The sequence below is a fragment of the Macrotis lagotis genome, chromosome 6 (assembly GCF_037893015.1).
Source record: "Macrotis lagotis isolate mMagLag1 chromosome 6, bilby.v1.9.chrom.fasta, whole genome shotgun sequence".
Lineage (NCBI taxonomy): Eukaryota > Metazoa > Chordata > Mammalia > Peramelemorphia > Peramelidae > Macrotis > Macrotis lagotis.
The window spans coordinates 62,613,880-62,632,126 of NC_133663.1; the positions used below are offsets into that span (position 1 = coordinate 62,613,880).

The 18,247-nt window shown below is 40.2% G+C and overlaps 1 protein-coding gene across 1 annotated transcript in view; it reads left to right on the top strand.

Moving 5' to 3' along the window:
• The first annotated feature begins 11,458 nt into the window (after nt 1-11,458).
• AP1S3 (adaptor related protein complex 1 subunit sigma 3) overlaps nt 11,459-18,247 on the top strand; it is an 88,260-nt gene continuing 81,471 nt past the window's right edge. Inside the window, exon 1 of the mRNA XM_074191266.1 lies at nt 11,459-11,522. Within this exon, the coding sequence (XP_074047367.1) occupies nt 11,460-11,522 (63 nt within the window). The 5' untranslated portion in view covers nt 11,459. The remainder of the gene's footprint in view (nt 11,523-18,247) is intronic.

The following is an 18,247-nucleotide window of genomic DNA, read 5'->3' on the forward strand; positions in this document are numbered from 1 at the left end:
TTCTTCCCATTATGGTCTTCATGCCCTTGGGGGTCTCCACCCCAGCCCTTACCAAGATAGCTCTCCCTCTACTGTAGTAACATTTCTGTAAAATGTACCAAGCAATGGAACCAGACTTGGCCAACTAAATGTCAGAAAACTTCACTGTGAGCAAAAACTGGAAGTACATGTGGGTGCATACTCTCCCACAGGATCAGGGGAAACAATATATGGAATTAAGATAAGGGATATGTTTGGCTCCAGAGCACCAGACAAGGCTTTGGGTTTGTGAATGAAACAATAAAGGATTTAACTTCTAGAGACTGTTTTAGTTCCAAAATCCTACTGAGTTCACTAACTAAACTATGTAGTTCAGTTTAGTTGGGTTATTGGGTCCTTGGAAATTTCTAGAATTTAATCAGGAAATAGCTATGCAAAATATCTCTTGTGTCTTAGTGTTCTTAAAACTCATAAGAGCTGCAAATATTATTTTGCAGATTTTAAGAGTCTATATGCTTTTAATCTGGATTTGACTATGACATACTTACATTTAGTATTTCTACTCCCTATTGCCTAAAATCACATCTCGAGGCTAAGGAGAAGACTGGCACCCATTGGACAAAAATCATAAAGTTGAAAAGTGTTTTCTTAGGAGTATTCCTTTCATGTGCTGTTTTCTCTTCTATTCCTTTCAGCTACTCTATGCCCTTGTTGAAGCCTGCATGACTTGGAGAAGGGGGTTTTAATAATCAGTGGGGGTTCTTTTACCAGTGAAGAAATCACAGAAGGCTTTCTGACTGAGAGGGATAAGAAAAGGCTTTTTAATTCACAGGTTACTGAAAAAGTTCACAATTTACTACAAAAATTTCACAGGTTACTTTCTTTTAGGGGAAACAGCAAGATAAAAGAGAGTTCCAGTAGAAATGATGAAATTCAGCAAAGAAGAAACATCTACAAACTGGACAGTTAAGAAAGGGGAAGGGCAATAGCCAGGAAACAAGTGACTAGGCTTGGATCATAGGGATCCAGCAAGATGGAGAAGGGTTGGGGTGGCTAGGTGGCTTAGTGGATAAAGCACCGGCCTTGGAGTCAGGAGTACCTGGGTTCAAATCCGGTCTCAGACACTTAATAATTACCTAGCTGTGTGGCCTTGGGCAAGCCACTTAACCCCGTTTGCCTTGCAAAAACCTAAAAAAAAAGATGGAGAAGGGTTGGGCAGTACTTTTATAGGAAGCCTAGCCTCCAATTCAGGGAGGAGTGAGGGGGAGAGGGGGTCAAGGAGTGAACCATCTGGACATGATCCTAGGTAGGCATGTACCTCCACCAGCAGGTAGAGGGAAGGCTAGGGGAAAGAGGCTGAGGTTGCTTTCTATGAGTGAATTTACAATTGAGAAAAGGTTATACAACAGTGGGGAGGAAGTCAGAGGTCCACTGAAAATGCCAGATGAGCACAGATATAAAGAGCACAGATCCTTAATGTTACAGGAATAGCTAGACAAATATTTTCTAATGTTTCTCCATCCTTGTGATTTCTCCTCCATTCCCCAGTCATCTTGTTGGAAAGGCTCTTAAAAACTAATTCATGGAAAGATGAAAATGATTAATAAGACAGTTAATAAGACATTAATTAAAAATTAGTGTTAGACATAGGGTTTAGTCTTGTGGAAGGAACCTAGAGAATGACCTCATTCAACTTCATTTTATAGATGGGAAGCTAGATGGTGCAGTGGATAGAACACTGGCCTTGGAATTAGGAAGGACAGGAATTCAAATCCAACCTCTGACTTTTACTAGCTGTGTGCCCTTGGGCAAGTTACTTAACCCTGAATGCTTTGATTCCAGATGACTGGAGGAGAAAGTGAGGCTGGTGACTTAGCATAGTCCCCTCACTCAAATCCAATTCTGCGGGGGTCCAGCCTCCGAGGGGTCATTGGAACCTGACAAGAGGGATAGAATTGGCGAAATGAGTTGAGTCAACAAAGTGGTAAAGGCAGGAGCAGGTTGACTGACTGTTAGCTGCTTGGATTTATTTTTATAGTCTCAGAATTATATCAAACAAGCAAACTATATACAAAAGTATATAATTTATATAAGTATATGAACTATATACAAAAGTATATAATTTTCATCATTAATCATATAGTTCATGTGGTTATGAGTTTGATCATGTAGTGGTTACAAGTGTGATTATCAATCATGTAGTTAATTTTCTTGTCCCTGCTCAGACAGTGATGACCTCAACCTGTTGCTTAGTCTGTTGCTGCATAGTAAAGTTATTAATTAAGCAGAACTTTCCTGATAATAATCTTTGATGTAATTTATTTAATGGAATGCTTTTATGTTTTTGTGCTGCATATGTAATGTTTTTCGATATGCTCCCTTGACAACCTATAGTGAGGGTAATTATGTTTGCCCACCCGACTGTTGACTCCTTCAATAACCAATTTTCCTTTCAGCCCCTGTTGGTAGACACTAGGGTTTCTATGACTTTTTATTCTTTCCCAATAAACTAAGGCTATTATAGAGTTCATATATTGGTCACTTATACTAACTATTCTCTCACCATCTTTATCATATATTCCTGTGTATGATAAGGGGGCAAAAACGTTAATTTCCCTGGAATTCTATCTGACCCATCTTGTATCTGTTTTCCCTGTATATATTCTGACGTCTCCCTGGAATTCCCAGTGCTGTATTTTCCAAAGATTTCATAATGTTGAAGCCTTTTGTATGTCTCAGGGAGAGGCAATCCTGTTAAATTTGGACAGAGTTCACAATCTGTTTTATACAAGGAATTTCTCTGAAATCCTTCCTTTATAGTCATTCCACTATTAGGATGAGTAAGTTTTGCACTCAATTATAGACCTATAAATATGGGCATACATGGAATCCCTACATATATACTGAAGAAGGAAATGTTGTTCCATCAGGCGGTGTGACCGCCTTGAGACTGTGTCAAACAGCTTAGAGACCCTGGCTCCCAACACAATTCATGTGTTTATCATGGTTTCACCTCCCTGAAGTCATGGTCTTCTTGGAGAATGAAGGATAAAAACATTCTATTACTGTTTATAGATGAAGAAACTAGTGCCCAGAGAAGGTAACTGAGCCCAAAGCCACAAAATACTGAGAAACTCAGGATTTGAACTCAGGTCTTCTGACTCTCACTTCTCTTTCTATTCTAACAGGCTGAAAAGGGGGTATTTAATGAATTTTAGTAAAAGAAAATACTGTTGGAGTTTCAAGTACTAGTAAACAAATATTGGTAACTACCCTCCAGAAGTTTATAATCCAGTTGTGGGTGGAGTGACAGGACAGGATAGGACAGATATGAAAATATAAATAATACACGAGATGTCTTCAGGCAATAAATAATAATTGAATGTCAAATGAGTATAAATTTTGAAGCTGGAAGGAATTTTTAAAATCATGTAATTCTCAGAGGGGAAAAGTAATATGGGCAAACTTACTTTAAGTCTGTAGGTAGGACTATGTTGTCAGTCATGTATCTGGTAAAATAATCAGAATTAGAGTGAAAACAGGATGGTGGAAAGCTCAGTGAGCTTAGAGTCAGAAGATGCCAAAGACTATCTGGCAATGTGATGGAACAGAAAGAAGGTAGGATCTTTCTTCTGTTGATTTTGTCTTTTTGTGATCTCATCCTATCCTATGAGTTCAATTATCACTTCTCTTAAGCTAACTCCTAAATTGAGCTTCAGTCTCTCTCCTCAACTCTAGTCTCTCATTGCTAAATGATTTCTAGATAGTTCTACCTGGAGTTTGTATGTCAAACTTAACATTCCCCAAATGGAAAACATTGGCTTTCCCCTCTAAATCCATTCCTTATCCAAATTACCTTATTTATTTTTAAGGTTTTACTATTTTTTTCATATCACCAGAATATTTCCCAGTAATCTCAGCTCTGAGAGAGCCTGTCAATAAAACAAAACTATTTTCAAAGGAAAAAAAATACCAGAGAAAGAGAAAAATTTAACAAAATTGATTAATACAGCAAAATAAAAAAGAAAGAAAAGAAAATATAATATTCATCATTCATGGGTCTTCCACTTATGTAAGAAAGTATCTTCTCATATCTCCTCTTTGGGGCCTTATTTATTATTTGTAATTTTTCAAAATTTGCTTTTGATTTTTTTTGTGGTTCTTGTTCTTTCCATTTTAGTCATTAATATATTGTTTTCTTGTCTGTTAACTTCACTATAGCAGTTCATGTAGGTCTCTCCATACTTCTCTGTTTTTATCATATTTATTTCTTGCAGCACAGTATTTTATTCTATTCATGTACCACAATTTGCTTAGTCATCCCTGATCATTGGACCTCTAATCCCTTCCTCAGCATCCCAGTTTTTGTTATTACAAACTATAATATATAAAATATAAATATTTATGAGCATGCTATAAATATTTTGGTTATGTAAGGACTTTCTTCCTATCATCGACTCCTTGAGGTATAAGACTAGCAGTGCTATCTTTGGGTCAAAAGGTGTGGGCATTTTAACTACTTAGTGAGTCTCTTACTGACTCTTCATATTAAACCATTTGCCAATCCTTGACGATTATACTTCTTCAACATTGCTCACTTTTCCACTTATGGGACTGCCACTCTAATTCAGGCCTTCCTTTCATCTGAATTATTATAATAACCACCTAAATGGTTTCCCTATTTCCAATTTTAACTGGGTTTTCAAACTGATTTCTCTGTTGGCAGGGAATGACCTAAGCATAAATTCTGGGAATTATAATAGTGTTGTTTTCTTCCTATACTGGGGAGACTTGCAGAAGTATCCTCTCTAGACCCAGAGGATACTGACCCAAGGCAAGCTGAATTTGAGAGTAGATTTTTATTATTTCATATGGGGTAGGGGGGGTGCTGAGGTATGAGAAAGATAAACCCTGTAGGTCTTTTACAGTTCAATGTCAGAGAAAATTATGGGTGTTATATAGGATTGGCTCAAGTGATCACAGTCTCCACTTATTAAAAAAAAGTCTAACTTTCACAGCTGAAATGGTCTGAAATTCTTGACTATTCTTAAAATTTGCAAAAAGTAAACAAGTTAAATTTCCCTCTATTTTCCCCACCTTCAGAGGGCAGATTTACTTCCAAATTTCTCTATCTTTAAGTAATCTCAGCTTCCTGACATTTTTCATATAAAACCATGACCTGTCATATAATGCTTTGTGATTCATACTTAAGTTGTTGCACACCAAGGAAATTCAATGGAAGGAGTTAATAAATGGCTTGTAGTACACACAGTTTTAATAAGATAGGTGTTTGAAACTGTGGCTAAAATATCTAGGGTTTTAGCTTAGCTTGGGGGCTTTGAATTGTAATTGTTAAAGAGTTTGATTTTTGCTTCATCACTTTTGATAAGTTTCTGTGTAGTTGACTTTAAACTGGATCCACGTCTTATGTCCCTCAAATTGGTAGACAAGAATAGAAGAAGGGGTGCTGGAGGGCCATGCTATCTGTCCTTCAATATATCTCATAGAGTGACGATCTGATCTTTGTCCTGACAAACAAGTGAATTAGATTAGAGTGAGGAGGTGCTGTGCTAAATCATCAGCCTTACCTTCTCCTCAGGAGCCATCTGGGTCCAGTGGCTAGATAGGAATCAGGATGACTAGAGATGACCCTGGATGTGAGGCAATCAGGATTAGGTGACTGGTCCAAGGTCACACAGCTAGTACGTGTCTAAGGTGGGCTTTGAACTCAGATCCTCCTGTCTCCTGGACTGGGGTTCTATCTCCCCCCCACCCCTCGCTGCCTACTCTCATTGAGTGAGGGTGTTGACAGAGGAGTAGCTCTTCCTATTAGGAAGGCAGAGATGTGGTCTGGGGAGAATTCAATCTGCCCACATTCCTAAAGCAAGGGGCCAGAAGACTAAAGGCCTCTTTTCTCTTTTTAGCTACCTGTGCCAGATAGTTCACCTATTGATAATAGTCTCTTCCCTCTAATCCAACCTCTACAAAACTGCCAAAATAATCTGCCCAAGGTTGGCCAAGTCATTCTCTTAAAAATGTTTTTAATGGGGCGGCTAGGTGGAGCAGTGGATAGAGCACAGGACCTGGAGTCAGGAGTACCTGAGTTCAAATCCAGCCTCAGACACTTAATAATTACCTAGCTGTATGGCCTTGGGCAAGCCACTTAACCCCATTTGCCGTACAAAAAAACCCAACAAAACACGTTTTAATGACTTATTGACCATAAGGCAAAATGCAAACTCTTCATTTTAAGAACTTCTACAATCTGGCTTCAGCCTACCTTTCCTGACTTAGTTCGTATGTCTTTTCTTCACACACTCTCTCCCCAAATCAGCCTTTGTATATTGATCAAGATACATCTCATACCTCAAAAATACATCTCCTTCAAATCTGCCTCTCAGAATTGTTATTTTCTTTCAAGGCTCTAGTGCCACCCTGTCTGGAATACCTTTCCAAGGCCTCCTTATTGTTCCTTTTCTCTTCTTTCTCCAATTAAGTTGCATTTTTAAATTTTTGCCCCAATCAAATGACAATTTTCTTGAAAACAAAGATTGTTTCATGTTAGTCTTTATGAACATGTTAGCCTTTACATAAAGTATCTATCTCCTTAATAAATGTTGGTGGAACTGAATTGGAAGATATAGGGCTCTGAATAAGGTTCAGGTTAAGGGGAGAAGCACCTGTTATCTCAGGTGCAGAAATACCGAGTCCTGACTTTTTTTTTTTCATATTGGGAAAATGCCAGTGAAATTCACACTGGATTACACCAAACAGCACAAGCTAAGGGTAACTTGTAACCTCTGAAACTTTGTGAATTGAGACACAGGGACAAGAAAAGTAGAAACTCTATCATTGGAGAGATTCCCTATTTATTTAACACAATCACTAAATCCATGGCACAAAAAACCAGCAACACTAGTATTGTTTTTCATACTACCAGATTAGAGTACTTGGGCAACAGCTTGTGGTAAAAACTTTTGCAATATTGGAAAATAATTCGAACCAAAGAGACTTTTAAGATTTCTTCCTCACTCCCTCCCTCCCTTACAGATGGAATGGAACTCATTCCTCATCTCGATCTCTTGAATCCCCTCTTCCTTTAAAACTCAATTTAAATTGATTTTCTTCTTTATGAAGCACTTTCTGGTCCCCTTAATTCTATATTGTACTAGTTTAGTAAATCCTTAAGGACTGACTTACCTCATTTAGTTCATTATATGTATAGACACACACACATTCTGTGTTCTATTTATATATGTACATAGAGCCTAAGTTCCATGAAGGCAGGGACTTCTGCACTTTTCTATTTGCATTGACAATGCTTTGCATAGTACCTAACCCCATAGTTGGTACTTAATAAATGCTAGTCCTCTGTTGATACAAAATTCTAACCTAATCCATTGTAAAGTTATGAGAAAATGAGAACCCAAAGAGGTTGGAAAAATGGTGGACTCATATCTTTGTCTTCCACCAAAGCACTACTCTGATGCCTCATGGTTTTAGGGAGGTTAAATCTTTGGTTCTTAAAGTGGAGTTCAAGGTTCAGCATGTTCTCTACCAATCTGTAACCATGGACAAGTCACTTAATCCTTTTTGCCTCAGTTTCTTCATCTGTAAAATGAGTTGGAGAAGGAAATGGTAAACCACTCCAGTATCTACAGTCAAGGAGAAAGAACCAACATCCCAAAGAGGGTCTTGAAAAGTCAGACATGACTTTGGACTAAAGAGATTCTGAGATTCTGAAAATAAAGAAATAGGACATTCTCAGGGTGATGAAAATTTCCACCACAGTAATTTTCAAAGAGACTCTACTAAATTAGGTGTCTAAGGCTAAGGATTGAGGACTTGTGTGAGTGGCCATTAAAATAATTGAGGACTTCTGTGAGTGGCCTAAACAATAATAATAAAATTAAATGTGTTAACCTTCAGAGTTTGTCCAAATAAGGGACAAATGTTAATCTCCAGGCTTCTTTGTCAAGAAAGTGCAAAATAGAATTGAGTTATTGTTTATTGATATTTCTCTAACCTTGTTGATCATACAGGTGTGTGTGTGTGTGTGTTGTGTGTGTTGTGTGTGTGTGTGTGTGTTGTGTGTGTGTGTGTGTGTGTGTAGGAGATAGCCAAAGAATCAGATCTCCACCTCCCCCTCACACACATAATGGAGTCTTAGGGGTTTAAACAATTTGATTTTTAGAAGGTAGGATTTGAAAAGCTATTTATTTCTGACTTGACCATCATGATGATGATATTTGTCCTTTCTCAAAGAAGACCAAGACATCAGGGAGGAAATGTGATGACATGCACATGAGTTGGATTTGAGAGAGAGAGAGAGAGAGAGAGAGAGAGAGAGAGAGAGAGAGAGTGTGTGTGTGTGTGTGTTTGTTCTGATTCCTTTTACCTATTAGAAACTCAGACTACATATTTTCCCTAGTACCCTAGGGCAGATGAGGAGTACTTCAGAAAAGTTTCTGAACTCTTTCCTGACCTGTTTTGTCTTTGGCAAGTGTTAATTAACCATACTTTAATATAGTAACAGTAAGAACTGTATAATTTATAAAGTACACTGTTTATTACTTTATTTGCTCTGAAGAGCCTCACCGTAACTGTGTGGGAGCCAGAGATGGTATTATTATACTTATGAAAGTCATTTGCTCAAGGTTACACAATGGAACAACTAAAAATACAAGGGAGAAACCTCTGTGGGTTTTAATTTATTCCTCTGCAAAGGAGTGCACTGGACTAGAATCAGGGGTTCTTAACCTAGGGTCCATGACCCCCCAAAGGGTTTGTAAACTTGGATGCGGTAAAAATTAGGCATTTATTTTCACTAACCACTGACTGAAATTTAGCATTTCCTTCAGTTATTTAAAAACTTGATTCAGGGACAGGGTCCATAGCTTTCACTAGACTGCTTAGGGGGTTAATGACACACACAAAAAGTTAAGAATCCCTAGGAACAACAATATTTAGAACTATAAGAGACGATAGAATTTTTTTTTTTAGGTTTCTGCAAGGCAATGGGGTTAAGTGGCTTGCCCAAGGCCACACAGCTAGATAATTATTAAGTGTCTGAGGCTGGATTTGAACCCAAGTACTACTAATTCCAGGGCTGGTGCTCTATCCACTTCGCCACCTAGCTGACTCGACTTTATAGTTTTGTGACCTAATTATGTGATCCTGATTGTGACATAGCCTCTCTCTCTGCCTTAACTTCCTCTGCAGCCAAGTGGGGTTAATAGTAGCACTTAACATCCAGGGTCTTAATGAGGCTAAAATGAGATGATATGGGGTGTGCCAAACTTGTTCTGAAATGTTAAGCTTTAATAGATAAAACTGTAGAAAGATGTTTGGGATATGTTGTATTTTTGTGAATTGCTCTGTAAACCTTAAAGATGGTGCAGTGAGTAGAGCACCAGGCTTGAAATTAGGAGGATTTAAGTTCAAAACTGGCCTTGGGCACTTATTAGCTGTGTGACCTTGGACTTCACATCCCGGGCCAGTGCACCTCCAGTTGTACTGATCCATATCTGAGCACTGGACCCAGATGATCCTGGAGGAGAAAGTGAGGCTGGTGACTTAGCACAGCCCCCCTTCACTCAAATCCAATTCAGGTGCTTGTCACCTTCAAAAAATAAAGGACAAACATCAACAGAGTAGTATATAAATGCCAGTCATGATGACTAATGATCAGAAGACCTCTCAAATCCACTTTATTCTCATATTGTAGAGTGAAAAGTGCTAGCTTTGAAGTCACAGGACCTGGGTTTCAGTCTTATTACTTCTATGACTTTAGGTAAATTTCTTAATGTCTCAGTATGGCTCAGATTGCTCATTTGTAAAATGAGGGGCTATGTGGACTAGACTCTTCTAATTCTATGATCCTTTGTTCTTCATTACTTCTCTACACATTGGGACATCCTTCCAGTTCACTGTACTTAAGTTTCTCAGCACTCCCTCCCTCAAATCCAATTAACTTGCTTGTCATGGCATCACCTCCCTGAGTCATGGTCTTTGAGAAGGAAGGACAAATATTATCATCATCACTTAGGTTTCTAGGTGACCCATACCTAAATGGCATTTACCTGGTGGCTCCTACTTTAAGGTGACTTTTGGGTTTTTTTTTTCAAACAGTCTGATTTCAGACAGTACTAATTGGGGATATGAAGGCAGGCAGGGCTGTTAAGAGAAAGCCATCACATTTAATCTAAGGGGGGCATCAGCTGATAGCTGTGTTTAAACTGGGCCATTCAGCAACATAACTGAAAAATGTAAACAGTCATTCCATGTGACATTCCAGTTGTGAGTGGGCTGTGGGATATTTGTGATGGCCTCATGGAACAAGCAGCTTAACAGAAATCCTAGATATCTCCTGTATTGCCCAGAGAAGAGCTGAGGAGAACAGGATGGTGCTGCACGGATATCCCTGAAATATTAAAGGACTAGCTGGAGGCTACCCTCCAGAAGTCCAGTCTTTGCAGGCTGGCAAGTCACTCCTCACTCCGGGCTGATGTTTGTCCTTATTTTGCAAGACCATGACCAAGGAGACAAGCCCATGAATTGGATCTGACTGAGGGAGGCTGTGCTAGGTCACCAGCCTCACTTTCTCCTCTGAAGCCATCCGGGTCCAGTGGCCAGATAGGCATCAGGACCACTGGAGAGGGCCCTAGATGCCCGGCATTCGGGGTTAAGTGACTTGCCCAAGGTCACACACACAGCTAGAGTCAAGTGCCTGAGACCCACTGGAACTCCTCCGCATTCCACTGTGGGCCATTAGCTGCCCCGACCCCAGACTTTCCCACGCTTCATCAGGTGACGGTCTGATCCGGAACCCTTCTACTCAGTAAACTGCAAGGGCCCCCAATTTAAATTTAAAATGCTCTTTGGCCTCCGCAGCCCCCACATCCTGTCTCCTACCTGCCCGGTGGCTTTTAAACCTTACTCCTCCCCCTTCCTCTTCGCGGCAGCCCCAGACTTATTGGCTTTTCCCAATACACATTCCATTCTCAGTCTTTCCGCAGGATTCCGAACCCCCACCCTCACCCCTTACCTGCACCGTCTCTCCCCCTCCCTCCCGACCCCCACCCTGGCAGGCAGCCCCGGCCCCCAAGCCTGACCGCCTTCTCGAAGCCTTTCCCCATGCCCTCGTCTTGTGGCCAGGTCCCCAGCCCCGGGGATGCCCGCTCTTCCCAGCCTAGGTAGCTCGAGGGCTCGCTCCCACTCCCCCCACCTGTTAGATGTTCCATTCCGGACCCCCCATCCCAAGGGGCTGGGCCGGCAGGTGCGGGCCGGGGGGGACTGGGGGGGAGGGGGAGGAGAGAGGGGAGGAGGCGGAGGGAGGGCAGAGGGAGCTTGGGCGGAGTTTGCCAACTTTCAGTTTGAGGGCATTGTGGGAAACAACCATGGTCTGAGAAGCCCTTACCTGTCACCTGGGCTCCTGGCGGGGCAGCGGCCAGCGGCGCCTCCAGCTTCTGATCCAGCCCATGCGCCCCTTCGGCCGGCCTATCCCGCTGCGGGCTGCGCGGCGGCCCCGGGCCCCCAACATGGTGAGTGGCCGCCGGGCCCGAGGGAGGGGGCGCGGGGTGGCACCTGCCGCGGGGCGCCCGGGGAGGCGGGGGGCCGGGGGAGCCCCGGGGTGGATGAGCCCCAGGCTGCGGGTCGGCGGGGCCCAACCTGTGGTGGGCGCGCCCGCGGGGGGCCGCGGGTTCCAGTCCTACCCCTGGTCCTGCCGAGGCTGTCACCCCGCGTCCCCGACCGGCTCACTTTATCTGTAAGATCAAAGCTGGGCTGCGAGACTTCGGAGGTTCCCTTCAGCCCGCTTTGTGCCCCGGCGGCCTGAAGCAAACCTGTTGCATTAAGATACAAGTTGGGCTGGGGCGAATTCTGCAGGTAAAGAGAATGGAAAGACTGGAAGGGCCGCCCGGGAGGATTTACCTGCCAAAGGCTTCATGATTTCTAATAGCCACTCTGCCTTCTGCATTATAGGAAACCTGGGGTGGGGGTTCACTTTGCTTTGCCCCCCCCACCCAGGATTTAAATATTGCAGCCCTAATGTTAAAATTTCCTTGGGATTGGGGATGAAGCTTTCAGCCCCTCATCTCTTCCTAAATTGAAGTTGGAACTCTGCTTTGAAATTTTGAATGAGCTGATGGGAATCTTATTAATGAGTTTATATTAATTATGATTGTTACAAAAAGGAATCTATCTGCATTCTTTTTTAAAAGAAAGATTTTATTTTGAGTTTTACCATTCCCCCCCCCCCATTCTTGCTACCCTCCCCCACCCCACACTGAAGGCATTCTGTTAGTGTTTACATTGGTTCCATTGATCTCAGTTGAATGTTCTATCTGCATTCTTGAAGACTATTGTCTTACGAGATTGAGAGTTGAAGCCAGGCTAAAAGAGAGTCGCTGAGCCGGGAATTTGGAAGACCCCTAGGTGATCCTGGGTAAATCACTTAATCTCTGCTTTGGGTAGTCCATAGTGAGAGTGCTCAGCTGGAACCAGAAAGATCTGAGCTCCAATCCGGCCTCAGACACTTTTACTAGCTCTGTAGTTTGGCAAATCACTTACTATTTGTCTTAATCCTCTGAAGAAAGAAATGGCAAACAACTTCAGGATCTTGGCCAAGAAAACCCCATGGCCAATATTGGCATGATGTGGCCCACAAAGATTTGGACCAGACTGAATAAAAAATGAACTAGGCTAAAAATTGCCAAAGTCACCTGTTGCCAAAATGGTACTTTTACTTCCAGGGCCTGCCCTGAGCCTGCCAATGCTTTTTTTATTCTGCTATTCATCTTGGTAGTCTACCCTTGACTCAAGAGGCACCATGAGGTGGTGCAGTGGCTGGAGCACTGGTCTTGGAGTTTGAAGGATGGGAGGGAGTTCCAAAACAGCCTCAGGTGACTTGGCACTAGCTAGCTGTCTGACCCTGGGCAAGTCACCTAACCCTGATTGTCCTCCTCCCCCCCATCCTAATTCATATCTGATCACTGGACCCAGAGACCCAGATGGCTCTGGAGGAGAAAGTGAGTCTGGTGACTTAGCATAGCTCTCCCCCCACTCAAATCCAGTTCATGTGTTTGTCCTAGCAACACCTCCGTGATATCATAGTTTTCAAAAGGGAAGGATAAACATCAATTTACTCAAGAATTCTCAATTCCATCCCATTCCTTTTCTCTCATTTGCAGAATGCCAAAGTTATTTACTGTATCCTGTACATAGTTTAGTATTTTTTTTTTTTAGGTTTTTGCAAGGCAAATGAGGTTAAGTGGCTTGCCCAAGGCCACACAGCTAGGTAATTATTAAGTGTCTGAGATGGGATTTGAACCCAGGTACTCCTGACTCCAGGGCCGGTGCTCTATCCACTATGCTATCTAGCCGCCCCCATAGTTTAGTATTTCTAAACAAAATCATTGACAACATGAACGCCGATTCTAATGGCACAAATAACTTGCAGACTTGAGTTATGTGTCCCTGGGTTGTAGAGATGGGAGCAAGTTTGAAGTAAGCAAGCTCAGGGATATCTAGGGGTTTCAAGCTTCATTTGAAGAATCCCCTTAGTCTTGGTTCTTCCCACCAAGATGTACCTGTAGATTTACTTTTGATAGGTTTTTGAGGAGAAAGATAACTGAAGAGGTCTTACAGATGGGGAAGCTGAGACTTAGTGAGATTTGAATGAACCATGGTCATTAAGGTAATAAGCAGCAGAGCAGAAAATTGGACTCTATTCTTCAGACGCCAAATACAGGACTCTCTTCACTCTGCCACTCTCCTAAGGTTTGGAGGCCAAGCTTCAATAGATTTGGGCAATAATTATTTATTGTTGCTCTGGTGTGTCCAATTGTTTTCTTTTTTAGGTTTTTGTAAGGCAAATGGGATTAAGTGGCTTGCCCAAGGCCAAACAGCTAGGTAATTATTAAGTATCTGAGACCGGATTTGAACCCAGGTACTCCTGACTCCAGGGCCGGTGCTTTATCCACTGTGACACCTAGCCACCCTTGTCCAATTCTTTTTAACCCCATTTGCAGTTTTATTGGCAAAGATATTGGAGTGGTTTGCCTTTTCCTTCTCCAGCTCATTTTACAGATAAGGAAATAGGCAGAGAATTAAATGACTTACTCAGGGTCACCCAACCAGTGAGTTTCTGAGACCCCATTTGAACTCATGAAGTCTTCCCGATTCCAGGGCTGGCAGTCTGCACTGTGCCTTCAACTCTCTTCGGCTGAGTATATTATTCACTTGGTGTGCTTCTGAAAAGTTTGAGGGGGGAAATTAATTTTTAAAAAGTTTAGAACTACAGTTAAGAGAGAAACCAACTGGGAATCCTTTAGGTTTGAAAATCCAGTTTTTACATATTGTATATGCTTTATATAAAATAAGGTGCTTCTGTGCTAAAAAGGAGAGGGAAATTGTTTCTTTGAAGATGTTTAAGGTTTGGATCTAATGAATTATAAATCCCAATATTTAAACATGAGTGCATTTATTTATAAGAATCCATAGTTTAATCAGTGTATGTGCATTGTTCTCTGGGTAATTTGTTGTATTTCTCACATTGACAGTAAGTCAGTCCTATTCCAAATATGTTTCTGAGGTAGGAAAATTACCATCTCCCATACTGTCATAGTTGCCAGGAGAAACCATGACCATCATTTTGTTGATATTCTCTCTTTATGATTTTTAATCTGTATTATATTGCCATATATCATATTACCAAAATGTGAAGGGAGGTTCTTTTAGAAATTGCTCTACAAATGACTTTTCACATACAGATAACCTTGAATTAATTCTGGATGCCTTTTGGGTATACCTGGAATGTTAATAGCGCTATCTTTAAAGGGGCTTTCTCTAACATTTTCTTTATTGGTTGTCACCCAATACTTTTTGGCTTTCATTTATGGGATCCTGGGAAGGTTAGTTCTAACTAATGTGACTTCTTCCAGGGTCCCAACTTGGAGATCTCAAGGTCAAGGCAGTATTAATCTAGTAGTTCCTTCTTTGTCTGATGTCAGGTGATGGCTGTTTGCCAGTAAACTCAATGTGATCCTGAAGCCCAGAGGCAGGGGAAGGAGTTGACCTCTGCTCTTGGTGGTATTCGGCTGACGTATGACAAGAGGGGAAGTCTGGCCTTTGGTATTCATTTCCCACCATTCTAAAAACATCAACACTTAGAACGATTTGTATACAACCTTCATTTTGATATTCACATCTGAGATCATGTTACTGTGCTCATTTCCATGTACAGGGCTGTTCAATGTTAACAATTTGTATATGGTGTCTTAGTAACAACTGGGAGCATTCTTCAGGGAATTCTTAGGAAATGTTCTAAAAATTAAATATTTGTCCTACTGTATTTGTGATGTTCCTTTTTTGACTGGCTACATAGCATGCTTTTTTTTGTCAAATAAGTTGGAAAAAAATGAACCTCATTCCCTCTACCTTTCCACCAACAAATAAATAAACAAAACCCTTTCCCAAAGGACAGTATTTTTTGACATATTTCCATTGCCAATATTTCAAAAATATTTTTAGTATTCCTACTGTTGTAAGAGGTTATCCCTGTAGATATAAACCTCCTTATAGATTGCATCTTTCCTTGGGGGGGAAGAAAGATAGGAATGGGGGAGGTAAGAGGGAATGTCCTGTTCCTTTTGATATTTTATTTCAAATATTCTCTGGGGTTGTCTTTATATAAGTTTTTTTCCACCCTCCCACCCCTATGGGCCTTCTGTTGTGAGAAAATAAAATAAATGAGCAAAAATCATTTGGATCTACATTGGATGATTTATATATTAATATTTGGATATTATTTATTATATTACAATATTATTATAATTATAACATATATTAAAGATATGTTTGTATACATATCTTTGTGAAACATTCTACCGTAGTTGCAGTTGTAATCCACCTAATTGTACTGTGAGGAAGGTCTATTCTTTCTTTTTTTTTCTTTGTTAACTTTGCTTTATTTCATGAACGGATCACAAAAAATCATACCTCATGATATTACACTCAAGGCATTCCAAAGTCATCTAGTGTACTAATCATTAAATTGGTAGTGATAATCCCAAAGATTGGCATCCAGTGAAGGTTATAATTTTTCTTTCTTTTTCAGGTCTTTGCTTTTTCCAATACTCTGAGTTAGCTTCTTTTTGGCACTATATTAATTTCATTATTGTAGTCAATCTGCATATTGTTCTCTTGACTCTCCTTACTTAAATGCACCAAGTCATTGGATTTGCCCTATAATTTTCTGAGTTTTTTTCTGTTCATCATTATTTTCTACACAGTAATAACACAGTGTTTCCTCAGTCACTGGATACTTTGTTTTCAGTTATTTGCTATCACAATTGTTGCTCTGAATATCTTTATATGTAATTAGATCTTTATTTTTTGATTTTGGCTTCCTGGGGGATTATTGGGTTAAAAGGTATGCACTGTTTAGTTACTTTTCTAGCAAAACAGAAAATAGAAATTCAGAATGATTAGATTACTGCTCCTGTCAGAGGCAATGAATCTACATGCTCTTCTTTCCATTGTTTTTCTAGCTTGCTCCTCCCCACCTTTTTTTTTATCTTTGACACTTTGCCTAGGGTAGTTTTTAATTTACATATACTTTGTTTTTATTGACTTGTAACTAGTTTCTCTGAGCCTTTTATAGTTTGCAATTTGTTTTTTGCAAATCCAAGTCTTTTGACCACTTAGCTATTATAGAATAGCACTTAAATGTTATATATTTGAATCTATTTCTTATATATTTTAGATCTGTAATTAAATTGTGGTCCAGGGACCCATAGTGGCCCCCCCAAGACCTTTTTTTTATTATAAATAATACTTAGATTTTATTATTGTTAAAATATTCCACTCTTTTCCAGTTACTTATCTCTGTGGATAACGTGCTGGAGACCTGAGTTCAGATTCAGCCTCAGACTCTTACTTTCTTCACTCTTCCCCACCCCCACAAGCCAAAGTCTCTTAACCTTGTTTGTCTCAGTTTCCTCCTCTATAAAATGATCAGGAGAAGGAAATAGTGAACCATTCTAGGATCTAACTGAACAAGAATCTGTGTGTTGTCAGATTTTCTTTATATATTTAAACCAGAAAAGCATCACAATAGTTAAAATTCTTTATGGAATATCTTCCATTAATCCAGACATTAGTGGAATTTGCAAAAATATGTAAAACAGCATCATTTCTAATTTAATTTGGAAATAACAGGTATTTACAAAAATAAAATTTATATTAATATGTAACAAATTTTATTAAATGAATTAAGAAATTTTAAAAACTTTTCAACTTTATTTCTAATATTCTAAATGTTGATAGGTAACACCTACATAAACAAAAGCTTTTTGGGGACCTGAATAAATTTAAAGAACACAAATGGATCCTGAGGCCAAAAATTTGAGAACCATTGTTTTAGATGTAAAACTTTTCAATGATGCTTGATGCTATATATTCCCTACTCTTTGGTTTTGCATTAAATTCTGCTTAAATTAATTTCATTTGTGCAAAATCTTGCTTTTATACTCTAAATGTGATTTAATTTTCTTCTATCTATCCCCTATTGGTTTATCTCCTTTAACTGTTGTGAAAGTTAACTTAATTTTCCCTCTTTTCTAATTAAAAAAGTCTTGTCCTTTTACTATCCTGGTTCAATGGCATCCTTGAGAATGAAATATGTATTCTTTACCTTAGTATAATCCTATGTTTCTTGACTTACATCACATATAATACCTTCTCATCTTATGCTCTGTAAATCTATTGGACTATCCGTTGATTTCTGTATATAAGATGGGGTCAGTGGATAGAGGGACTGGATTTGGAGTCAGGAAGGAATCAAATCCACTTTGTGTCTGAGCAAGTCTTCCTCCCTGGGTTGCTGTAGGGGTTTATTTGTAAAAGCATTCAGTGTCTACCACATGTGATGCTCCAGGCTATTTAAATTACAATTCCCTTTCTCCCACTTCCTTCTCTGGGTGGCAGGTGGGGGGGCCTGCTAGGTGGTGCAGTGGACAGAGCACTGACCTCGGAGTCAGGAGAACTGAAGTTCAAATCCAGTCTCAAGACACTGGACACTTGCTAGCTGGGTGACCTTGGGCAAGTCATTTAACCCTGACTGCTTCATATCCAGGGCATCTCCAGTTGTCCTGATTCATGTCCCAGATGGCTCCCAGAGGAGAAAGGCTGGTCCCCCATTCAAATCCAATTCATGAGCTTGTCATGGCATCATCTCCTTAGTCTTCTTTGAGAATAAGGGCCAAAC